This window comes from Schistocerca americana, chromosome 2, assembly GCF_021461395.2.
Source record: "Schistocerca americana isolate TAMUIC-IGC-003095 chromosome 2, iqSchAmer2.1, whole genome shotgun sequence".
Classification (NCBI taxonomy): Eukaryota; Metazoa; Arthropoda; class Insecta; order Orthoptera; family Acrididae; genus Schistocerca; species Schistocerca americana.
Window position 1 is genome coordinate 264,498,882 of NC_060120.1, and position 27,230 is coordinate 264,526,111.

Consider the following 27,230-nt stretch of genomic DNA (forward strand, 5'->3'; position numbering starts at 1 on the left):
GGTACGTGAAAATGGCCGACGATCGAAATTGTACAACTGTACATCAAATAAGAGAATGATAGCTGAAGACATCACGAAATCATTTAAAAATTTCATCGCAGCTGCAGACCCTATCGCAATGAAGTTTATTAGAAAAGTATATTTTTTGTTTTGTTTTGTTTTTAGATACCAAACTTCGCAACTAACTTTCGGAGAATGAAGTGACACGAGAATTAAGCCCAAGTCTCGAAAAATTGCGAGGTGTATAGAAATTTGAAGCTACATTCAACAATACAAAAAGTGAAACAATTTCCTCGGAGGAAATTCACAGTCCCTGGTTACAAACTGGTTTTTCATTGTCCGTCTCGATTGCACTGCAGTTGCGTGCAATCTAGATGGACAATAAAAAAGTCTGTTTTAAATTTAACAAAGCTACGGTTCAATTGCTTTCAAGACAGCCTGCCAGGTAAGTGCGTGTCCAGCCCGACCGTCTGCAGAGGACATTTCAGCGAGCTAAAGGCGCACACATCCACAGCACAAAGGCTGGCCTGGAAATAGGCGGAAGCGAATGCCTAGAACAGCAGTGCCTCACAGTTAAGCACCGAGATAAGTGGCGCAGTGGTTAGCACACTGGACTCGCATTAGGAAGGACAACGCTTCAAACCTGCATGCGGCCATCTGATTTAGGTTTTCTGTAATTTCCCTAAATCGCTTCAGGCAAATCACGGGATGGTTCCTTTGAAAGAGCACGGCCGCCTTCCTTCCCCACCCTTCCCTAATCCGATTGAACCGATGACCCGCTGTTTGGTCCCCTCCCACAAATCAACCAACCAACCAATCCCAGTTAAGCCGCGTACACACCGGACCGCGCAGAACCGAGGGGAGAGTTTTAGCACACCGTGACACGTTCGGCGTGGACAGCAGATGGTGCTGTTCTGCACATTGTCGAGGAACAACGAACAAGTTCCGCGCAGCGTTGGTACTTCAGAGGAAACGGTTCGTTCTAGTACGCTCTGTTCGGGACGGATTTTTCTCGTTGCAAAACCAGAACATCGGACCGACGAGAAGTGTGTCAATTAATTTACGTTCTATCTCAAAATGAGTTTCGAGTGGAATCACTGGTACATTAAGATAGTCTTGTTTGCTTGTGGTAATTATCCACACAAACACCAGTGTGCACTAGTACATTTTTTTGAGATAGTTATTGATACGAACACCAGAGTACACTGCTGTTAAGTCAAACATCTCTGACTATTGATTCTAATCTGTTGTGGAGATGTTTGCTAATGAAGAAAGAGTTTTTGTTTTGTAATCGTGGTACGAATGTGGTTCTGACGTAATAATAAATGAGTGGAATAGTAATTTCAACCTTGTTCCAGCTGCCGGCAGGTGTGACCGAGCGGTTCTAGGCGCTTCAGTCTGGAACCGCGCCACCGCTATGGTCGCAGGTTCGAATCCTGCCTCGGGCATGGATGTGTGTGATGTCCTTAGGTTAGTTAGGTTTAAGTAGATCTAAGTTCTAGGGGACTGATGACCTCAGGTGTTAAGTCCCATAGTGCTCAGAGCCATTTGAACCATTGTTCCAGCTACAAGGAAGGCTGTCTACCGTGTACGAATACGTTTGAGAAAAGTGGATCTGCAGCGGATTGCCACAGGTCAGGTTGGCCATCAATAAAAGATCCAGAGTCCTAAAAAGTCTATTCGCAGACTATCTCTCGAACAGAATATTTCTAAACAACTGTGCGGAGCATATTACATAAGGCAGAATTCAGACATTACATACCTCGTCTCACATACGGGCTATTGGAAAATGACTCTCATCGTAGGCTTCAGTTTTGCGAGACAATGCTAACTGAATTAACAGAAGCTGATAACGAGTTGTTTTCTAAGATAATTTGCAACTTCAGTGGAGGATGAGGTTGTTTAAAAATTTCAACTGTTTATTTTGAGTTCAATTATGTTACACTGGGTAGTGACTTTTTCCCACACTGTATAATGATTACCACATAAAGAAAGAAAAAGAACATGATGCAGAACACACTCCTGAGTACAATCTTGTTTAATACAATTCTGAACCACTGACCCTTTAACCTCTATGTTCCCCAAATCGTGCAGCGCTGTCGCCCCTTCGAGAAGGACATGTACTTCCCTATATCGTGGCTCTTTACAGGAATGTGTTACTAATTCTCTCTCCGAGGCTGTACTGTCCGCCTCCGTAGGTGAATGGTCAGTGCGGCTAACTACTGTGGGGAGGATCCGGTTCGATTCCCAGTACTGCCAGGGATTTTTCTTTAGTGCCAGGACTGGAACGGCGTTCACTCCCTCGTGATGCCAACCGAGTACCTACTTGAGCGAGGAGTAGCGGCTCCAAGGTCAAGAAACCCGACAACGACCGAGTGAGCGGTGTGTTGCCCACAGGACCCTCAGTACCGCATCCAATGACGCTATTGGCGTAGGGTGACACGGCGGTCGGTGGATACTCTTAGGTCCTCCAGGGGCCGTGGTCAGAGTAAACGCTAACTTACATTACTAAATTGTACTGGTAATAAAGGAAATTTGGAATAAAGTATATACGAGTGTCATCCACAAAGTATAGAACGATTATGTGCCACACCCAGCGGTGACCCCCACCACCGAGATTGCAAGTGTTCCATTTAGCCCCTTCCCCATACTCAGTGTGACCAGAGTTTTGTTCCCGAATGTCACGCCTCTTGTTCTGTAACGCGGGCCGTGGCAGCCGAGCGGTTCTAGGCGCTTCAGTCCGGAACCACGCGGTTGCTACGGTCGCAGTTTCGAATTCTGCCTCGGACATGGATGTGTGTGATGTCCTTCGGTTAGTTAGGTTTACGTAGTTCTAAGTCTAGGGGGCTGAAAATCCCGCCAAATGCGCAGTGCGTAGTGTCATTCGTTTACTGAACGTACAAAGTATTCGATCTTTTCGAAATTTAAAGGCAAGTAAAGAATGTTTATGGTTGTAGTTGAATGAACGAGTCTTCACTGACGTAGATTGCTATCGCTAAAAGTGTTTCTGATTTATGACAATGTGTGGCCTCATCCATCAGCTCGTACACAGCAAGAACTACGACGTTTCAAAGTAGGAAATCTTTGGACATCCTCCGTACAGCTCTGAGTTGGCACGAAACTAAAATAGTTTCTGGGTAGAAAACAGTTCGCAAACGTGAAGAACTGAAACAAGCAGTCAATTCCTGGTTCAGATCTTTGGTGGCAGAGTAATACAACATGAGAAGTGAAAAACTGATCTCATGTTGTATAATACGCGCCTACAATGAAAAACAGAGTAAGGCCCTTGAACTTTGTAAGTAAAGTTTTGTACTGATATCTTTCGTTTTTATTTATCTATGCCAAAACGTTCTTTACTTTCTGGTTTTTTCATTTCAGCATTAAGAACCTCCACATTTCAGAGACAATCACTGAGATAACTTGCTTGGACACTGTGAAGAGAGACGTCAAACTTTCATACGAATAAAAAAAAAAAACAGTTATTGCTTTTTCTGTTTAGAACATGGCGCATTTCTGTAATTAGTGTCTTGTTATTTTTTTTTTTTAATACTGGTTCAATCACGGGCGTCTGCAGAAATTTATCTGGGGGCGGGCACGGGGGAGGGGGCAAGACTCTCAAATTGCCTTATTTATATAAATGGTTTGGTTGAAGCGTCGGGGGCAAATTCCCGGCCCTGCCACCCAACATCCCCCCCCCCTTTGCAGGCGCTTATGGGATACCAATATTGGCTGAAGTAGAGCTATGAAAGTGAATCGTAAGTCGTTCTTGAATAGCTCATTGAGTAGGGCACTTACCCACGAAAGTAAAGGTCCCAGGTTCGAGTCCGGCACACAATTTCAATTTGCCAGGAAGTTTCGTTTATAATCAATCTTGTCACAAATATTTGCGATTTCCGAGGTTGTTTTTAGGATGGGACCTAACAGCACAGCTTAAGTTGCTGTGAATGAAAAGGGCGGCGCTGACATTTATAACCCTGGTTGTCAGAAATATTTGACTGTTTTGAGGTTATTGTTAATTTGAGGCCTAAGAGCACAGCTTCACTTACGAAGCACAATAAATTACGAACAACAGTGTGATTGGCCACCCACATTCGATTAATGATTCGTCGTTTCACTTCCCGTCATAAGTCACGGAACGTTACCAACTGCTGCACACAGAAAGGCCTAGGACGCCGTAAGTGCACTTGTACACTTGCGACTTGTAGATCTGAAGCAACAAATCACTAGAAATGTTCACGATTTCCTACATCGTTACGTGATGTACGATACATGTACATTAATCACGTATTCATTAGGAATAGAAAGCAAAAGAGCTCAATGGCAGTCTTGAGGTCAGTCACATCATTAGTTTTGTTTTAAAACAAAGAAAAAATGATATGAAACAAGATTATTGTTAGATGAGCGCACAGGTAGGCGTCGCTAAAGCTTCTTTCCTACACAGAATTTCAACAACGTTACGATAGCGTTCGAGAAACTGGAAAAGGAATGAACAAATAGAATTCAAGCTTCAGACACGGGCGAAGGATGTCCAAATAGATTAAGAAATACTGGACAAAAGTTGGAAGGCGTAAGTGTACAAAACTGGCTTATAAGATGTAGATATAATTACCGATGGCATGATAACAATTAACGCATAAGCTAGCGGTATCATCAATATAATAGTTCATTCTTAGATCTAATTTAATCACCCGGATATTCATGGCGAAGAGTTATATTCCGTCTCATAATTTTGATGTAGAAAACAAAAGAAAATATACTAAGGCACGATATTTATTCTAAGACTTTGTCACGTCCCTGTGTTCATATTATACTGTCACGTCGTAAGTCGTAAAATGTCACTTCTTAGAATTTGTGTGTGTGTGTGTGTGTGTGTGTGTGTGTGTGTGTGTGTGTGTGTGTTTGTGTGTGTGTGTGCGCGTGCGCGTGAGTGTGTGATCGAAAATGAAATTTGCTATACGAAGCAGTGTTCGCTGGTTTTTAATTTTATGATAATTTAAAGCTACGAACATGCTCGAGCCCCAAAACTACGGGGTTTCCCAGAAGCAGACCTGTATTTATTGTTCGAATTGCAGTGAGCAAATAACTGGTGTGATGTAACAGCTAGCTAGTGCTAGATTCTGTTAACCAGTTTTGTCTATGAGCACTTTAGTCGTTATAGTCGTTTATCATAGATTTTCCTGTGCTTGCACAATATAACGATTAAAAAGGTCTCACTTCATGCAAGGGCACAATATTGCCTTTAATGGTCAAATCTTGCTTCATAATTGTTGTAAATTTGTTAATAGGCGTTTCTTATTTCTTTTTGAAATATGGACGTGAAATATGTATGAACGTAATGTTCTCTGGCTCTAAAATTCGTACATTTTCCTTTTATCTTTCTTTTTTTAAATTTTACATTAATTGTGAAATCTGTGTTATTAGCCACAAGGCTATGCTGAAAGCAGGATGTTTTCTGCAAGAAAAGGATGCCAAGACACCTATATCGGAATTTGAGGTATACTTACCAACATTCTGAAAGTACAGTACGAGAATATGTTTGTGAGAAAAGTTCGCTTATATCAACTGTGATACTTCGTCATAGTTCACTCTGAGCCATGCTTGATGGGCTGCTCACCCCCTCTGTTAATTTTTTTTCCAGTTTCTTGTATTCACCGAGATCCATAGTTGACTAATACAGAAAAAATGCGAAAAACATCACCTCATGATATAAACATTTTCTACCTGGGAATATTATAATACTCTAGTCACGTTGTCTGCGTCAGCTATTCTCCGTGTGGTGCTACACTTAATACGTGAGAAGTACGTTGGAAGTTACATGGTTGCCTCTATGATCGCTGAGTACCTTCCACAAAAATGAAATGTAAGCATTTTGGCCACAAGAAAGAATCATTAGGGCAGTGGTTCTCAATCTAAGACAACTAATTTTTTTTGAACAATTTTATTTTTAAAATTATGAAAGCTAAATAATATTTAGTTTTTGTGAGTGTAATAGAACAAAAGACTCACGAGACGACAATTGGTACTGCTTATTTCTAAGAACTGTTTTTATAGAATAATGAAACAGTTGTTACTGATTCGCGATTGCTATCTACAACTCTTCCTCAGACAAGGCGGCTAAACTATCCACGCTGAGGGTCGACAATTGGTACATAACATGCTTTCCTGCACCAGTCCTCTCTGAAACGTAACAGCTCATTCTTCAGCTGATTCGAAGAAATAATTTAATTAATCATTCACGTGACACTAAAGCTAATTCAAGGTTCCTTAATGTTATGTAATTAGGTAGTACCATGTAGGTAATTTCACCTTTTGAACATTGAACTGTAATTTTCAATAGCATTACGTCAAAATACTCATCAATATTACATCCATCCATTGCTGGGAACACGTATAATCAGTTCGTCTAGTTACAGTTCGAACTGTTCAGTTACAAACAATCAAATGCTGAAAGAAACACAAAAATACTGTTTTTTATAATGTCTGAAACATATAACAACTTTGATTAACATACTTTCAGCTTACTAGGAAACTGCTAATCAAGAGGGCAACTAATTACTTAGGAATTCCTGAAACTCACTTAACGAAATCTTATTCGCGATGCAAACAAAGCGATTATTTGGACTACTGTAATATTTATTGAAATTCAGTTCACACCAAAAAACAATGTACGCATATTTGAAACCAGAAACATGTTAGGTGAGATTAGGGATGGAGTAGTATTTCTGTAATTAACAGAAATGTAATCAGCATTATTTATTTAATGCTTTTTGACATTCCCTTAAAAACAAAAAAACTGTGGTTGATTTGTATCTCTTTCTATAAATTTCATTTGTACCTACCTGATGGTGTTATTTTTCGTAACTGCCCATAACTTTTGTACTTGTAATTGCCGAGTTTGCAATTTCTGTTCTATTGTGGGAACTGCCGACAACTCGGAGAAGGCATTTCATTATATATTTAAACATATGCGATATATGTGTCTCAGTTTTACTGCCATAGATGGATGGCACGATGTACTTGTAGTGGGTGGTCGACGTGAGGAAGATGTTCATACGTTCGTTTCCCAAACTGTAGCCTTCTCCACAGTACTAGCACTTAAAATAAGAAAATCAATCATTGGTTACTTATGCACTCAGCATTACCCTCTTACGAAATAGTGATTTTTTAAAAAATTAACTTAATTTGGTGACCGAAAAACAATTGAACCATTTTGCTTTTACCCCTCACAAATATCTCTTTACCCCGAAGGGGGGTAATCACCCCAGGCTGGAAAGTACTGCACTAAGGAGATGGCACTTTCGTGTGCAGTGGCAATGCAAATAGGAAACAGATATAACGATTTGAATAGTACGCGAATCGCATCTCGCGGAAATTTACTGTGTGACATCTAAGTACTACGAATGTGATGTACATAATGTAATTCAGACAAGAAAATAGTACCATTCTTTCTAACATTAGTGGCAGCGATTCGAGGTAGGAAGAGGCAAAGAAAGTGGTAAAGTTCACAGAAATGGAAACAGACAAAAAGTAGGAAGTTGAACAATAAATTTCTGGACGAATTTCGTCAACGGGTTTTCTTTGTTATCTTCCGAGTCACAGAGAGACCCTGAAGCAACGTTTCGACAAATTTCCTACGTATCTTCGAGTGAATGATCGAAATGTTGCTTCAAAAGGCCATATTAGTCGGAATGTAGACCAAGACTTTGTCATTAAGCCATTATCTTGCTCAAGTGGTTGTGGTTTTAGGCCTTACTGATTAGCAGGTAGGTTTTTTTTCTTTTTACAAGAGCATCGTGTTCTGAAATAATTCAGTCTTCTTGTTATTGAGGAAGAATGTGTCATTTCATGTTCACGATGTGTGAACTAGATATTCGTTTATGAGGGGTAACTGTGACTGTTGTATCCAACAGACCCACTATTGTCGTTGACATCGTATCTTGACACTCGCTTTCCAGTTTTCAGACACATCGCTAAATATCTGTCTATCAGCTACAACAGCTGGATTTCCTGTTACCTATTGTGTATATTCATGAGTTTTCTTAGGAGTAGTATGTTCGTTGACGAGTCAAAGTGGGATGTGCTGGATTTTCAGAAAGTCAGTCTGTTTCAGTGTTATAGATAACTGATCAACCAACTGATACAGTAAGTGTATCAGGGGTGATTGTAGGTATACAGGTGTAACTTCAAAGGCTCTGAGCACATTTTAGTGATCCGCTTCGTTACGAAAGAATCAAGATTGCTACATAGAATAGCCAAGCTTCATAAGTTAGCGCGAGATGTCTCTGTAGTCTGGACTAACGAGGCGAAGCAGTGACGCGAGATGTCACTGCAGTCTAAAGGCCAGAGCGGCGCAGTGTTGTTCTAGATGGCTAGCAAGTCGGTGAAACCATTGTGTTTCCGATTTCACAGCTGCGAATTTCTTACAATAGTGCAGCTGTATTTCCGTCGACTATTCGGCCCTGCAACTTTTGACTACTCATGACATTAGAAGGTGGTACAACAAATTTGACGAGAATGGATGCTCGCTTGTGGTAAAACTCTGGTCTGAGGAAACGTGAAAACTCGACAGTACGCGACTATCGATGCGACGTTCCTGGCTTTCCTTGCCAATACCGTTTGGAATATATTATAGTGACATGGCATGGAATTCAGCTTCTCCACGCACTTACTGAAGGTGGTAAAGAAATTCGTTGAGTTTTGGTGAGCGAAGCAGAACATGAAATCTTAATATTGTGTTCGGTGTTCACTGGCGACGTAAAGTTTTAGCTTTTTGGAAACGTTTTTACAGAACATATTTACAGTCTGGGAAAACTAACACAGGTATGAAACGTGAAAGAGATGCTTCCTAAATTCGTTCCATACTGTTTTGTGGAAACAGGTCAAAATTTATGTTTCATATTTTTAATTTTTACTTTATTCTAGAAAACGTAGTCGCCGGATTCCGATATTGTGAGGCTACCTTTTCTATACATACAGAAAAATAACTGAGTTCCATTTTCCAGAGAAACAATGAGCCGCTAGTGGGTATTTATGACCAACGATATATTCCATTATCGGATTGGGCGAACGAACTAAAGTGACAAATGTCATGGCATACCTCCTAATATCGTGTCGGAGCTCCTTTCGCCCGGCATAATGGAGCAACTCGACGTGGCAAGCAGTCAGAAGGTCGTTGGAAGCTCCCTGCAGAAATATTGAGCCATGCTGCTTCTATAGTCGTCGATAACTGCGAACCGGCCACTGTGAGCGAACGGTTCTAGGTGCTTCAGTCCGGTACCGCGCTGCTGCTATGGCCGCAGGTACGAATCCTGCCTCGGGCATGGATGTGTGTGATGTCCTTAGGTTAATTAGGTTTAAGTAGTTCAAAGTCTAGGGGACTGATGCCCTCAGATGTTAAGTCCCATAGTGCTCAGAGCCATCTGAACCATTTTTTGATAACTGCGAAACTGTTGCCGGTGCAGGATTTTGTGGACGAACTGACCTCCCGATTCTGGCCCATAAATGTTCGATGAGTGGCCAAATCTTTCGCTCGAATTGTCCTGAATTTTCTTCAAACCAGCCGCGAACTACTGTGGCCCATGACATGGCGCATGTTATCCATAAAAATTCCGTCTTTGTTTGTGAATATGAAGTCCATGAATGGCTGTAAATGATCTCCAAGTCGCCGAACAAAACCATTTCCAGTCACTGATCGGTTCTGTTGGACCAGAGGACCCAGTCCATTCCATGTAAACACAGCCCACACAATTGTGGAGCCACCACTAGCTTGGACAGTGCCTTGTTGATAACTTGGGTCCATAACTCGTTGGGTTCTGCGTCACACTCTAACCCTACCATCAGCTCTTACCAAATGAAATCGGACTCATCTGACCAGGCCACTTTTCTCCAGTCGCCTACGGTCCAACCGATACGGTCACGCGCTCATGAGAGGCGCTGCAGGCGATGTCGTGCTTTTAGCAAAAGCAATCGCATCGGTCATCGGTTGCCACAGCCCATTTACGCCAAACTTCGCCGCACTGTCCTAACGGATACGTCCGTCGTACGTCCCACAGTGATTTCTGTGGTTATTTCACACAGTGTTGCCTATCTGTTAGCACTGACAACTCTACAGAAACGATGCTGTTCTCGTTGGTTAAGTAAAGGCCGTCGGCCACTGCGTTGTCCGTGGTGACAGGCAATGCTTGAAATTTGGTACTCTCAGCACTCTTGACGCTGAGGATCTCGTACTATTGAATTCCCTAACGATTTCCGAAATGAAATGCCCCACGCGTTTAGCTCCAACTACCTTTCGGCGTTCAAAGTGTGTTAACAACCGTCGTGCGGCTAGAATCACGTCGGACACCTTTTCACATTAATCATCTGAGTGGAAACGACAGCTTCCCTTTTATACATCGTGTACTCGATACTACCGGCATCTGTATAGGTCCACATCGCTGTCTCATGACTTTTGGCACCTCAGCGTATCTTTAGGTGCGTTGTTAAGAGGTTCGCTACACGTGCTACATTTTCCTAACACTTTGGATGACAGCAGTGGTTAAGTCAGTAACTGTAGATATGTGAAAAAGTAATATTTCTGATTTGGGGGGGGGGGGGGGGGGAATTAAACCTTACATGATTTATTCGTGGGAAATGGCGTTCATATTTTTAATAGCAATAATTAATTACCATATCCAACAATTGTAAGCATGCCTGCAAAGAATATTACTTCAAACGCGTGGGGTAGGATAATTACATTATACACACATAAAGAAAAGGTTTTGCATTACCCCGGTTCCCAGAACTCCTGAAGACAGACGTTGACTGGTTATTTATTTTATTTATTTATTTATTGTTCCGTGGGACCAAATTAAGGAGAAGTCTCCATGGTCATGGAACGAGTCAATACATGAATTTATAACACGATATTAGAAACAGATAAAATGAAATATATATAAAAAAACATATTCAGGTGACAAGTCGTAAGTTTAAACGAAGAAAATCAACAATGTAACACTGGAATTTGCTTAATTTTTTAGCTCTTCCAGGAGCTCTTCGACAGAATAGAAGGAGTGAGCCATGAGGAAACTCTTCAGTTTAGACTTAAAAGAGTTTGGGCTACTGCTAAGATTCTTGAGTTCTTGTGGTAGCTTATTGAAAATGGATGCAGCAGAATACTGCACTCATTTCTGCACAAGAGTCAAGGAAGTGCATTCTACATGCAGATTTGATTTCTGCCTAGTATTAACTGAGCGAAAGCTGCTAACTCTTGGGAATAGGCTAATATTGCTAACAACAAACGACATTAAAGAAAATATATACTGTGAGGGCAATGTCAGAATCCCCAGATTTTTGAATAGGGGTCGACAAGAGGTTCTCGAACTTACACCACATATAGCTCGAACATCCCGTTTTTGAGCCAAAAATACCCTTTTTGAATCAGAAGAATTACCCCAAAAAATAATACCATACGACATAAGCGTATGAAAATATGCGAAGTAGACTACTTTTCGTGTTGAAGTGTCACTTATTTCAGATACTGTTCTCATGGTAAATAAAGCAGCATTTAGCTTCTGAACAAGATCTTGGACATGGGCTTTCCACAACAGCTTACTATCTATCCGAACGCCTAGGAACTTGAGCTGTTCCGTCTCGCTTATAATATGCCTATTCTGTCTGATCAAAATATCGGTTCTTCTTGAATCGTGAGTTAGAAACTGCAAAAACTGAGTCTTACTGTGATTTAGCATCAAATTATTTTCCACAAGCCACGAACTTATTTCATGAACTACATTATTTGTTACTGTTTCAATATTACACACAAGGTCCTTCACTATCAAGCTGGTGTCATCAGCGAACAGAAATATTTTTGAATCACCTGTAACACTAAAAGGCATATCATTTATATAAATAAGAAACAGCAGTGGCCCCAGCACCGACCCTTGGGGAACGCCCCACTTAGCAGTGCCCCATTGGGACTGAACATCACTACCACTCTCAATATTGCGGAGAATTACCCTCTGCTTTCTGTTCTTAAAGTAAGAGGCGAACCAATTGTAAGCTACTCCCCTTACTCCATAATGGTCCAACTTCTGCAGTAATATTTTGTGGTCAACACAGTCAAAAGCCTTCGTTAAATCAAAGAAAACACCTAGCGTTCGCAACATTTTATTTAATCCGTCCAAAACCTCACATATAAAAGAGAATATAGCATTTTCAGTTGTTAAACCATTTCTAAAACCAAACTGAACATTTGACAGCAAATTATGTGAATTTAAATGCTCCAGTAACCTTGTATATACAACCTTCTCGATAACTTTAGCAAACACACATGGCATAGAAATAGGTCTAAAATTGTTAACATTATCAATGTCTCCCTTTTTATAAAGTGGCTTCACTACCGAGTACTTTAATCGGTCAGGAAACCGACCACTCCTAAAGGAAAAATTACAGATATGGCTGAGAACTGGGCTAACATACATAGAACAATACTTCAGTATTCTGCTAGATACCCCGTCATATCCATGAGAGTTCTTGGTCTTTAGTGATTTAATTATTAACTCAATCTCCCTCTTGTCAGTATCATGGAGGAGCATTTCAGGTAACAGTCTCGGAACACTTTTTTCTAAGAGCGCTATATGATTCCCTGTTGGGACTAGGTTTCTATTTAGTTCACCTGCTATATTAAGAAAGTGATTATAAAATTTTGTACATATATGCGACTTATCAGTGACACGGACATTCCCACTATGCACTGATTCTATATCCTCGACCTGTCTCTGCAGACCAGCAACTTCCTTTACGACTGACCATATGGTTCTAATTTTATCCTGAGACTTAGCTATTCTATCTGCATACCACATACTTTTTGCCTTCCTAATAACATTTTTAAGCACCTTACAATACTGTTTGTAATGGGCTGCTGCATTTAGATTTTGACTGTTTCTAACGTTTTGATATAATTGCCACTTTGTTCTACAAGATATTCTTATCCCTCTAGTCAGCCACCCAGGCTGCCTGTTTGCGCTAGTACCCTGTTTTAAACGTTCTAACGGAAAGCAACTTTCAAAGAGCATGAGAAAAGTCTTGAGAAAAGCATTAAATTTATCGTCTACTGTGTCAGCGCTATAAACATCTTGCCACTCTTGTTCCTTTATAAGGTTTACAAAGGTCTCTACAGCAACTGGATCAGCTTTCCTGAACAGCTAATGACTATGTTTAACACGTGTTGCAGCACAAAAATCTTTTAAAGTTAAAATTTGTGCATCATGATCTGAAAGGCCATTCACCTTTTTGCTAACAGAATGCCCTTCTAGTAATGAGGAATGAACAAAAATGTTGTCTATGGTTGTTCTACTGTTCCCTTGCACTCTCGTTGGAAAGAATACGGTTTGCATAAGATTATATGAATTAAAGAGGTCTACCAGCATCCTCTTCCTTGCGCAATCACTTATACGATTAATATTGAAGTCACCACATATAACTAACTTTTTGTATTTCCTATAAAGTGAACCAAGAACCTCCTCTAGCTTTAGCAAAAATGTTGTGAAATCGGAGTCTGGGGATCTATAAATAACAACAGTTAGAAGTTAAGCTCCGTTAAATTTAACCACACCTGCACAACATTCAAACACCTTTTCAGTGCAGTACTTTGAAACATCAATTGACTCAAATGGGATGCCGTTTTTCACATACATGGCTACTCCCCCACACCGCAAAGAGCTCCTCGAAAAGCTGCCAGCCAACCTGTATCCTGGTAAAGGAAGCCTCTGAATTATCTCCTTATTTAAGAAGTGAAATGAAATGAAATGTCGTGTGGCTAGGGCCTCCCGTCGGGTAGACCGTTCGCCTGGTGCAGGTCTTTCGATTTGACGCCACTTCGGCGACCTGCGCGGAAGTGTTCAGATATAACAATAATTTCAGAGTCAACATCTATAAGCAGTTCACGAACTTTATCTCTAATACCTTGTATATTTTGATGAAATATACTAATTCCCTCATTACTCGGATACCTAAGCTTTGTCAAAAGTGATTCCCTTGTTAGAGAGACTTCCCTTAAGCAGGAATACCTATCAGCTGACTTCAATCTAAAAAAGGTGCAGCTCTAACACCCACTACTGCAGGAATTTTCCCATGAGTGATCCCACCAACCCCACCTATGCTGTCACCTATAAGCTTTGCCAACCTCCCTTTCCCATACCTGTTGAGGTGCAGGCCATGTCTATTGTATCACAGACACAGTCCCTTTGACTGTTCAGAGATGTCACTAACCTGCCTTAAGATGTAAACAACCATGCGTGAGCAGCGGCAATTAGACGGAGGGGGTCGACAGCCGATCAGTTCCAGTCTTTCCACGTGGAAGGAGGTACACGGCTCGTGTTGTCTGTAATTCAACCATGCCTAGACGGTCAAAACCGCGGTTCGATCGCGTCCGCATTGTTGCTTTGTGCCATGAAGGGCTCTCAACAAGGGAAGTGTCCAGGCGTCTCGGAGTGAACCAAAGCGACGTTGTTCAAACATGAAGGAGATACAGAGAGACAGGAACTGTCGATGATATGCCTCGCTCAGGCCGCCCGAGGGCTACTACTGCAGTGGATGACCGCTACCTACGGATTAAAGCTCGGAGGAACCCTGAAAGCAACGCCACCATGTTGAATGACCGCTTTTCGTGCAGCCACAGGTAGTCGTGCTACGACTCAAACAGTGCGCAATAGGCTGCATGATGCGCAACTTCACTCTCGGTGTCCATGGCGAGGTCCATCTTTGCAACCACGACACCATGCTGCGCGGTACAGATGTGCCCAACAGAAAGCCGAATGGACCGCTCAGAATTGGCATCACATGCTCTTCACCGATGGGTGTCGCGTATGTCTTCAACCAGACAATCGTCGGAGACGTGTTTGGAGGCAACCTGGTCAGGCTGAACGCCTTAGACACACTGTCCAGCGAGTGCAGCAAGGTGGAGGTTCCCTGCTGTTTTGGGGTGGCATTATGTGGGGCCGACGTTCGCCGTTAGTGCCCATGTAAGGCGCCGTAACGGCTGTACGACACGACCGATAGTGCAACCATATCGGCAGAATATTGGCGAGGCATTCGTCCTCATGGACGACAATTCGCGCCCCCATCGTGCACATCTTGTGAATGACTTCCTTCAGGATACCGACATTGCTCGACTAGAGTGGCCAGCATGTTCTCCAGACATGACCCCTATAGAACTTACCTGGGACGGAATGAAAAGGGTTGTTTATGGTCAACGTGACTTACCAAACACTCTGAGGGATCTACGCCGAATCGCTGTTGAGCAGTGGGACAATCTGGACCAATAGTGCCTTGATGAACTCGTGGATAGTATGCCACGACGAATACAGGCATGCATCAGTGCAAGAGGGTATTAGAGGTACTGGTGTGTACAGCAGTCTTGACCACCACCTCTGAAGATCTCGCAGTATGGTGGTACAACACGCAGAGTGTGGTTTCCATGAGCAATAAAAAGGACAGAAATGATGTTTATGTTGATGTCTATTCCAAATTTCTTTACAGGCTCCGGAACTCTCGGAACCTAGGTGATGCAAAACTTTTTTTGGTGTGTGTAGATTCGATCATCTCAGATAAAGAAAAGAAAGGAAGGGAACTACCAGCTTATCATCCTGTCGATGACGAAACCATTAGAGAGACTGCATGAGCTCAGGTAAGGGTGGGGGGGAAAATAGGCAGTATTGCTGTCATAGAATTCATCTTTGCATTTGTCTTAATCGATTTATGGGAGCCACGGGAAATCCAAATAAAGATATCTCAATGTGCTCAGAAATAGGAGTCCAGCGCCTTAACCAATGCACAACCCCACTCGATCACCAATTAGTTCCGTTACCCACCCGATGTAAATTGTGCGATCCAGGAAATTACAAATTTTCTCCCTACTTTTTGGAAAAGGAAGTTCTTTAAAATACATGTAAATACAATGCTTTGAAGACTTATGGAGACTACTTAATATAGAAGACTGAAAGGTATTTGATATTGAGATTACCTTTGGTAGCAGAAGACATCGTTCAGTTTCTTGGATTAGGCCGGCGAGCAGTTCAGCGCGTTAGATCGCAGCTGCACGGGCAGTGCCGGCTCCCATTAGCTGCTAGAGCTAACGTGTGTCTGGTGCCGTTCATCCCCCCTCTATCGTGGCTGTGCACCTCAGTCGTCACGGGGCATCGTTCAATGTGGCACAACACCGGAAAAATCCTAGGTAGGATCCTCCATCAGAGCTGGATGTTGTTCGGAGGTTACGGGGAAACTGTAGAATGCCGAGGAGTGGACGTCCAAGTAAATCCTGGCCTTGAAACGAGCACGACTGAGAATGGCGCCGTAGCGGCGAAGGCAATGGTGGACTGGGATTCTGGCGGCGCGACGTTCAAATTCCGTCCACATATTGCGGTGTAAGTTCACTGTGGCTTTCTTATAACATTTGCAAGCGAATGCCGGTTGATTCTTTGAAAATGAACCTTATGCTATGAGCACTGCAGACGAGCAGACAATACGCTACCGTATCTACATCTTGTACCACTACTAGTAATTTTCTTTCCTGTTCCACTGGCAAACAGAGCGAGGGAAAAGCGACTGTCTATATGTCGTCGCACAAGCCCTAATTTCTCTTATATTCGTGGTCCTTACGCGAAATGTAGCGCAGTAGAATCGTTCCATACTTAGCTGCAAAAGCCGGTTCTCTAAATTTTATCAATAGTTGTCCTCGAGAAGAGCGCTGCCTTGCCTCCAGGGATTCCCATTTGAGTTCCCCAAGCATCTCCGCAACACTCGCGTGGTGATCCAACATGCCGGTAACGAATCTAGTAGCCCGCCTCGTAATTGTTTCGATGTCTTCCTTTAATGCAAATTGGTGGGAATCCCAAACACTCGAGGAGTACTCAAGAATGGGTCGCACTAGAGTTCTATAAGCCGTCCCCTTTACAGATGAATCACACATTCCTAAAATTCTCCCAATAAAGGGAAGCAACCATTCGCTTCCCCTACTACAGTCATTACGCATTACGTGCTAGTTTCATTTCATATCGCTTTGCAACGTTACGCTTAAATATTTAATCAATGTGACTGTGTCAAACAACACACCACTAATACTGTATTCGAACTTTACAAAAGCTTTTTTCTTACTCATCTGAGTTAACATACATTTTCATACATACAGAGCAAGCTGCCATTCATCTCACCAAATTTTAATTTTGTCTAACTCATCCTGTGTCCTCCTACAGTGCTCAAGGACGCACCTTCCCGTACACCACAGCATCATCAGCAAACAGCCGCAGATTCCTGCCCACATTGTCCGTCAGATCATTTATGTACACAGAGAATGAAAAGGGAACTATCACACTTCCCTGGGTACACCTGACGACACCCTTGTCTCTGATGAACACCCGCCGTCAAGGACAACATGCTGGGTTCTATTACTTAAGAAGTCTTCGAACCACTCACACATCTGGGAACGTATTTGTTGTGACTTGGCAAGACAGCCAGGCCACTAGGAGGTGAAGCCGAAAAGCACGCGTTTAAGCTCACGCAGGCTGGCGTGAGGTCTGGAACAGGTAAAGGAAGTTATAGTAGCAAAGAACGTACGTAGCTGCGGGAATACTTAACTTTAATCCATAATTGGTGAACATCGGTCTGACGGTACATGCATCACAAGATAAATAGCAATTGATAATGACGCCTTGCTAGGTCGTAGCAAATGACGTAGCTGAAGGCTATGCTAACTATCGTCTCGGCAAATGAGAGCGTAATTTGTCAGTGAACCATTTCTAGCAAAGTCGGCTGTACAACTGGGGCGAGTGCTAGGAAGTCTCTCTAGACCTGCCGTGTGGCGGCGCTCGGCCTGAATCACTGACAGTGGCGACACGCAGGTCCGACGTGTACTAGCGGATCGCGGCCGATTTAAAGGCTACCACCTAGCAAGTGTGGTGTCTGGCGGTGACACCACAGTATTATTCCATGTGCTCGTATCTTCGTTGACAGTCCGCACCTGACGATACCCTTGTCTCTGACGAACACTCAACGTCGAGGACAACGTGCTGGGTTCAATTACTTAAGAAGTCTTGGAGCCATTCACACATCTGGGAACGTATTCCATACGCTCATATCTTCATTGATAGTCTGCAGTGAGGCACTAAGTCAAACGCTTTTCGGAAATCTAGGACTATGGAATCTGCCTGTTGACCTCCGTCCATGGTTCGCTGGACATCTTGTGAGAAAAGGGCAAGCTGAGTTTCACAAGAGCTATGCTTTCTAAAACCTTGCAGATTCGTAGATAGAAACTTTTCCTCTGTCGGAAATTAATTATATTTGATCTGACAATATGTTCAGGAATTCTGCAGCAAGCGGATGTTAAGGATATTGGTCCGTAATTTTGCGGGTCTGTTCTTTTATCCGTCTTCTATAGGAGTCACCTGCGCATTTTTCCAGTCGCTTATGACTTTGCGCTGAGCGAGAGATTCGCGGCTTATTGGTTTCCAATTCTTTCAGTTGCTTCTCTACGCCAGGGATCCCTATTACGATGTCCTCCATACGTAAATGTTAGGCTGCCTTCCACCCGATTGTTGGTCTGAACACCACAGTGATTTACTATGTATGGTCCTTCTTCTTACCTTTGAACTGACTCAGGCAGTTACAGGGATACCTATTTTTTAATGTCGACATCGAATCACATTGCAGCTTGGCATTTCTTACAAGAGCGTATACTGCCAGATGTGGTATAAGTGATAAGTAACAGTAAAAATTATAGGTAATTGAACCCCAGATCTTTGGATCCACGGCGTAGCAGTTCTGTTTCTTCTTCATAACATTTTTCAGGCCATTCCCGTTCTTTTATCCTGAGCTCGAGGATGGCTTCCATCGTAGTCAGTGTCATACAAGTCACTTAAGGAGATATTGCGGATAATAAATAGAGTGCAGACGTTCACAGATCTCTTCGTATTACTACCACCAAGATGTGACAGTACTGCCGTTTATAATGACCTAATGTCCACGCTTTACTATCGCTCCACGTTTACTCCATCGTCTAAAAAGACCATTGCATGAAAATACGAAGATCACAGACTCATTAGTTTTACGAGTCACCCATTATGGCTCACAATTTGGCTTTAGACAGGGGCTGGGTACAAGAAAAGCGGTGGTCCCTTCTCCAGAACCGTTGCGATAAAAGAAAATGTTATGGCTATGCTTGTTAGGTTATGAAAGAGCTATTTGATGGGATGCAACATAACATACTGATGCAGCTCCTCAAAATACTCGATAAGGTTCGAAAGGACATCGAAAGAAGGAACATTAGTTTTAAGGTCCCGTCGATGACGCGGTCATCAGAGACATTTTGGGTAGGAAATTGGTCTTGCCCTTTCAAAGAAATCACCGTCATATCCACATCTAAACTCCAATCCTGCAAACCACCTTACGATGTGCGGCGGAAAGTTCAAAGTACTTCTGATAACACTAAACAGAAAAATCAAATGCGCTATGGAAAAAATACAGAAAAGGAAAAGGTGGGTGTAGACGGTGACGTCATTAGAGACAGAGCACAAGTTCGCATTTGACAAGCATTAGGAAGGGAATCAGACAACCTTTTTCAGATGAACCATCCCAGTGTTTGCATTAAGCGGTATAATTAATACACGGGAAATATATATCTGTACAGCCAGATGGAGATTTGAAAGGTCGTTCTCCTGAACGAGTAGGGTCCATTGCCTGAAACACTGCGCCATGTTGCTCGGTCACACAGTGTGGTTTATAGCGAGTTTAATAAATTCTCCACTGGCACAATACGGTCTATTTCTACTTTAAAAGATTACACTACAGAAACAATATGGTTGTAAATAAGTTATACAGCACTGCAACCAGTCACTTTTTTGAATAATTATGTTTTCCATGAACCGGTTTTCGAACCTTTTCAGGTTCATCTTCAGATGGTTTCATGAAGTTACATCATTACTGCTAGCATAATGCTGGGTGCTGGCTCTATGACAAAAAGATGGGTCACATTTTAATGTATCGCCTTGACTATAGCTTATCTGTCGACATGGATGTAAATTTAGTTTTTATTTACTGTGACAGTATAGTCGGCTTTTTTCGGTTAGTGTCCATCTGTCTGCCTCCATTTTGATGTCCAGTAGTTATATCAGTACACACACTTCCACACAAACTATATTAATTTACACTCTGACAGCGAGACTTTTCCAGCATCCAGCATGCGCCTTACAACTGTTGCTTGTCACAAAGATCTTGACAGAAAGATATGGCATAGGCCTACTTTGTACAGAGATGTAATTTGTTGTTCTTTATATGTATTAAAGTCGATGTAAGGGCAAGTATTTTAATCAGAATAGCGATAACATGAGTGCACAAGTAACATAAATAAATAAATTACTACAAGAACAAACTTCAGGTGATCTGATATATTATTTCTATTTGTATATTGCAGGCAATTTATAGCATCTTTTTAAATTTTTTTATCATGATTAGCATTAACATGAATACCCAGGAATCAATAATACAGAGATATTGCATCTGCAGGGAAATGCAGCTGTCTGTATGACTAGTACCTTTATATTTAAATTAATAACAAATCTTCAGATGAACTGTTGGCTTATTTCTGTTGTTATGTTAACATGATCTGGGCTATTATCAAGAGTAGATTCTGTTTATTTTAGCTAAAGGTATTTGTATAAAATTTATAGTGATTGTAATGGACTAAAGCTGTTTGTATGGCTGTACACTTTATAATTAAAAAATTATGAACAAAAGTTCTTTAACTGTTGACTTATTTTTCTTCTTACATTAGAGTGATCTGGAATATTGGTAAAGGCAGCTTCTGTTTGTTCCAGCTAGAATTACTATGTATATAAGTACTGATTATGTTAGTAGTAGAAGACTTTATCGTTTAGAAATATAATACAGTTTTTATTCTGTGGTAGGATATTACCTTTAAATCTTGTTGTGAAGCTTCTACCAGTTTGTCCAATGTAGAAGCTTGGACATGAGTTGCAAATGAGTTTGTACACACCTGACTTTTGATACTGTTGTGTAGTGGTTTTTGTGCTGTGTATGATTTTATTTTGTATTTTGTTGTTGGTGAAGAAACTTATTTTTATGTTGTATGTCTTGAAGAGGTTGGCAATTTGTTGAGAAGTCTTCCCTAGGAAAGGTGGGCTAATAAATGTGGTCTTCTTGTTTGTGGGTGGTTGTTCAGCAGTTGGTTGATTTAATTTTGCTGTATGGATTAGTTAATCTATTACTGCAGGGTTGTACCCATTGGTGGAGGCAATTGATTTAGTAATTTCTGTTTCTTTTTGTCTTTCACTTGTGTCCGTTGGGACAGTCATGGTTCAAAAATATCCGTAATGGATAAGCAAAACAATATGGTTTATTTCCACTTTTATAAACACCCCATAGGAACCATTCCACTTTGAAATTCATTGCCAAGTCCGTTTCTTCGACCTGTAACCACACCCACCTATCAGCCCCTTGATGTAAGCCACTACATGCTTTAGCAACTTGTGAATGTCTAGCATACTGCCATTTATGCAAACAGATATACTACACATACCCTGTAAAAGGCCTCCTCCATATCATTCTCCCGTTATAAGTAGGCTGTTTAGGTATTTATGTTGGTAAAGACACGTAGCGCTCTGTATGAAAATCACTGACTGTCTGCAGTCTGTGGCTGGTTGGCATTGTTGGAATATTCGCTATTGTAGTGTTGGGCAGTTGGATGTGAACAGCGCGTAGCGTTGTGCAGTTGGGGGTGAGCCACCAGCAGTGGTGGATGTGGAGAGAGAGATGCCAGAGATTTGAGAGGTTACTATAAGTAGGCTGTTTAGGTTTTTATGTTGGTAACGACACGTAGCGCTCTGTATGAAAATTACTGACTGCGCTGTGTGCAGTCTGTGGCTGGTTGACATTGTTCGAATATTCGCTATTGTAGTGTAGGGCAGTTGGAGGTGAGCCGCCAGCAGTGGTGGATGTGGAGAGAGAGATGCCAGTTGTGAGGGGTTACTATAAGCGAACGATCTGGACGTGTGTCCACCAGAAAAAGGAAATTTGTAAAGATGGATGTCATGAATTGATATATATATATATATATATATATATATATATATATATATATATATAATATGTATGATGACTTTTGAACACTATTAGCCGGTCGTGGTGGCCGAGCGGTTCTCGGCGCTTTAGTCCGGAACCGAACGACTGCTACAGCCCTGCCTCGGGCATGGATGTGCGTGATGTTCTTAGGTCAATTGGGTTTAAGTGGTTCTAAGTTCTAGGGGACTGATGACCTCAGATGTTAAGTCCCATAGTGCTAAGAGCCATTTGAACCATTTGAACACTATTAAGGAAAATACCTTGTTTGTTCCCAGAATGAGATTTTCACTCTGCAGCGGAGTGTGAGCTGATATGAAACTTCCTGGCAGATTAAAATGGTATGGCAGACCGAGACTCGAACTCGGGATCTTTGCCTTTCGCGGACAAGTGCTCTACCATCTGAGCTTCCCAAGTATGACTCACGTCCCCTCCTCACAGCGTCACTTCTGTCAGTACCTCGTCTTCTACATTCCAAACTTTACAGAAGGCTGTGGCTAAGCCATGTCTCCGCAATATCCTTTCTTTCAGGAGTGCTAGTTTTGCAAGGTTCGCAGGAGAGCTTCTGTGAAGTTTGGAAGGTAGGAGACGAGATACTGGCAGAAGTGATGCTGTGAGGACAGGGCCTGAGCCGTGGTTGGGTAGCTCAGATGGTAGAGCACTTGCCCGCGAAAGGCAAAGGTCCCGAGTTCGAGACTCGGTCTGGCATACAGTTTTAATCTGCCAGGAAGTTTCACATTGTTTGCTGTCTATCAAAATCTTTCATATGCTAACTATGCCTATCAGTTGTTAGTGCCTTCAGTAGTTAGAATCTTTTATTTAGCTGGCAGTATTGGCCCTCGCTGTATTGCAGTAGTTCGAGTAACGAAGATTTTTGTGAGGTAAGTGATTCATGAACGCTGTAAGTTATTGTTAGTGAGGGCCATTCTTTTGTAGGGATTACTGAAAGTCAGATTGCGTTCCGTTAAAAATATTGTGTGTCAGTTTAGTGAGTAAAGAAAGAACTGTCTGAGTATTTTCAGTTTTGCTCAGCTGTTTGAAAATCAAATAACGTAGAAGTTTACCAGCGCAGTCATTAATAATTTTTCAAAGGGGACGTTTCACCGTTCACATCTTCTAATTGACACTGATGTAACAAATTTAAGGGTGAAAATAACTGTGTCACTGCCAAGTAACACAGCTCGATGAAACATGGACCATGTAGAAAGAATTGTTACATTATAATACGGAAATTAACTGAAAGTAATATGCAATAAGACAAAAAGAAATGACACTTTCATTCATAGACAGTAATTACTCTGAAGTGACCGAGATTCGCGATGGCCCCCTCGATTTTATAAATGCTGGACAGTGTTGTAAATGGTGTGTGTGATCACCACGGGCAGCAATTCATGCTCTACAACGTGCTCCCATGCTCTGGTCTTTGGCGCACGTGGATGTGCTCCAATACGTATCCCACACGTGCTCGATGGCGTTTAAGTTGGAGGAACGAGCAGGCCAATGCGTTCGCCGAATATCCTCTCTTTCGAAGACCTTGTCCATCTGCGCTGATCGATTGGTTGTGCATTGTCATCCATAAAAGTGAAGGACTACAGTGTCATAATAACTATGATTGGTAAGTGTAGCGTGTTCAAAGAACTGGAGGCCATCACGCCCATGCAACAATATGCCTCCCCACTCTATAACACCAGGACCACCAAAACTATCATGATCGACAGTGCTGAAAGTACCCTCATAAGGCAAGAGGTGGGATCATGTAGTGCATCTAGAAACACTACCTAACATCATTGTTCTGTGGTCCCAGCGTTATGGGGTGGGGAGGCATAATGTTGGATGGTCATACTGAGCTCCAGATATTTGAACGCGGTACACTCACAAGTCAAAGTTGTTGTGACACTGTACTCCTTCCTCATGTGGGGTCTCTTCAGCAGCGGATTCGGCCGTGTATTCATTTTTATGGGTGACAATGAGCGACCGTGTAGAAATAGCGCAGATCGACGATCTCTTGGAATGAGAGGATATTCGGCAAATGGACTGACCTGCCCATTCCCGCGACTTAAATCCCAGCGGTGTGTGATATGGTGGGAAGACGTACCGCAGCACGTTCACATGCAGAAATGACCACCTATAGGCGTCAACCGAGTTGGTGGAGGAATGGAACGCATACCACAAGAACTCCTTACCAACCTTGTGGCATGGGACCACATTGCAGAGCATGCTTTGCCGCCCATGCTGATCACACACCCTATTAAGCACCATGTACTGCTTTTTGTAGTATCCAGGGGATCATCGTGAATCTCGGCGACTTCAGTGTTACCATGGTGGGTCAAATGAAAACCTTAAATTTGTAATAACAAATCGAGATTTCGCGCCGTTATCCTGTAAGTTGGTAAGCGTGCTACAAACAGCTTGCAGAATGGCCTGTAGGTGGCAGCATAGTGCAGAGGCACACATACCGTCGCAGTATGAGTATAAAGATGGCCGCCCCACTTGCGACTTGCACCAGGGCAGAACAGCGTCCTGTTATTCGGTTTTTGCGTAGTGAAGGTGTGAAACCTATTGAAATTCGTCGACGAATGAAGGTTCAGTACGATGATGCATGTTTGTCACAGCAGCAAGTCTACGAATGGAGTAGGAAGTTCGCAAATGGTGTGACTTCAGTGGAAGATGCTCTTCGTCCAGGTCAGGCCCAACGAGTTGTGACTCCACAGAACATTGCAGCAGTTGAAGCCATAGTGAAGGAAAAGCGCCGAGTGACACTGAATGACACTGCAGCATGTCTACAGATTAGTCATGGGTCAGCACACCACATTGTGCATGATGTGCTCCAGTTTCACAAATTGTCTGCAAGATGGGTGCCACGGCAGCTGACTCCTCAAATGAGAGAACGACGTGGCTATGCATGTGAAGAACTTCTTCGGCGCTTTGAACGAGACGGTGATGGCTTCCTTGCAAGAATCGTTACTGGGGACGAAACCTGGGTTCACTTCCACTAACCGGAAACGAAGAGAGCGAGCAAGGAATGGCTCCATTCCTCATCACCAAAACCAAAGAAGTTTCGAACAGAACCATCAGCAAGGAAGGTTAGGTTATGCTGACTCTCTTTTGGGACGAAAAAGACGTCATTCTGGAGCATTATATGCCTAGAGGGACCACTGTCACCAGTGCATCATACAAAGATCTCCTAAAAAATCATCTGCGGCCTGCAATCAAATCAAAGGGACGTGGATTGCTGTCAGCAGGTTTCCTTTTGCAACATGACAATGCAAGGCCCCACACTACCCGTACAACAGTTGTAACAATCACAGACCTGCATTTTGAGTGTCTTCCTCATCCACCAAACTCATCAGACCTTGCCCCAAGTAATTTCCATATGTTTGGACCACTCAAAGAAGCAGTGGGAGGAAAGAAGTTCCGTTCTGATGAAGAGGTACACCACGCGGTGGATGAGTGGTTGCGCGGACTACCAAAAGAACTTTTTTCTAAAGGAATTTATGCACTTTTTAAGCGCTGGAGGACTTGCATTGAGCGTGGGGGAGATTATGTTGAAAAATGATACAGCTTCGTACCACTTCTGCACAATAAATAATATTTAAAAAAATATTTAAGGTTTTCATTTGACTCGCCCTCGTATTATTGTCTTTGAATAAAAGTGGCATTTCTGTTCGGCTCCTTGTACACTTTTTGCAGTTACGTTCTGTACTATACTGCAGCAGTTCTTCCTATCAGTGGTCAAAGTTTCATCGAGCTCTTACTTGGTAGTGACGCATCATGCAAAATTTACTTTCGTCTTTAATGTTTTATGAAGCCCTTTGCGAACACTCAGCCACAATCTGAGAACGACAGTAAAGTTCATAAATACAACATTAGGAGGAGAAATGACTCACCCTACTTTCATTCAGCCTTAGAGTGGCACGGGAAGTAGTGAGGCATTCAACCATAAAAATCTTCGACCACTTACGTAACGATGTTAAAAATTTATGAAGGTGTATTAACATAAAGTGTATGCGTGTTATTGAGGGACAGAGGGGGAGAGAGAGAGAGGTATTGAACATAGTTAAGTATAAGTCACAGTTTCTAACAAAAATGTAGCCTAAGCAATCATGTAAATGCAGGTATATTTACAAATGTGAGACTGACGTGAAAACGACATCGTAGCGTGATATCGTAAGTGTTATGGTGAATGGAACATGCAAATAACTAAACTAAGCCAAACTATTCAAAACACCAGTTGTCATACTCTGTCGACCCAAGTAAGGAACGGATGGTCGTCAGAGACAATGAGAGGCTTACTGGCACCTAGCGACTTGTCGCGTGACTGCGCTTGTTGTGATGCCATTCGATTAATTACACGAAACCGAAAGGCAATGCAGACTAAATTTTATCAAAAGAAATTAAGCTTCTTTCAATACCAGACTGGACCGCAGTCCTGGTAATATCAGGGATAGAAACAGAAAGGGAGAAAAAGGCCTCTTCGCCACCTTATATCTCTTCCGGCAGGGAGAAAACACAAGACAATTGAAAAATTCATTGTTTTCGCGTGATAAATGTACTTGGACTGTACCTGAGGAACATCGCCCCTCCAATGGCTCACCACCATGTGTTAAACGGGAAGAATTCATGGGGGAAAAAGTGGGATATGATATCTGTTACTGCAATATATTGGCTGCTACGCAGAGCTCAAGTAGCCGTATTGGACGTTGTCTTTCACAATCTTGTAGCGCGGCTTCTGGGAGACTAATTTGTGATTTATAGAGCAGAGTGTCGGGCTTAAATGACTGGGCAGCGACTTATCGCCCTCGCGCCAAAGGACAGCGATCAGCGGTAATCCGCCCCTGCTGGCGGCTAATCCCAGGCACTTTAACGCGTCTGATAAACTGTCACATGGCCGCGGACGCTGACCGTATAGCCGAGGGCCGCGCCGGCTGCGGGCGCCGGATGGCCGTCACGTGACCGCGTCACGTCGCCCAGGCAGCGGCGTTCTCTGGTTCTGTGCAGAGCTGCCACATCCTTTCTGCGTCCGCATTGGCGCTCCCCAGGAACGCCTACGCGTCTTCATGTACTATACACGACGCAACATGGAAAAAGATACTTATAACCAGGAAAATTGTTTTCCAGTTACAATA

The 27,230-nt window shown here is 42.5% G+C and overlaps 1 protein-coding gene across 1 annotated transcript in view; it reads right to left on the reverse strand.

The window, feature by feature from the left end:
• LOC124593948 (xaa-Pro aminopeptidase ApepP-like) overlaps positions 1–21,530 on the reverse strand; it is a 144,263-nt gene extending 122,733 nt beyond the window's left edge. The window contains exon 1 of the mRNA XM_047132297.1: positions 21,473–21,530. Within this exon, the coding sequence (XP_046988253.1) occupies positions 21,473–21,530 (58 nt within the window). The remainder of the gene's footprint in view (positions 1–21,472) is intronic.
• Positions 21,531–27,230: the final 5,700 nt, after the last annotated feature.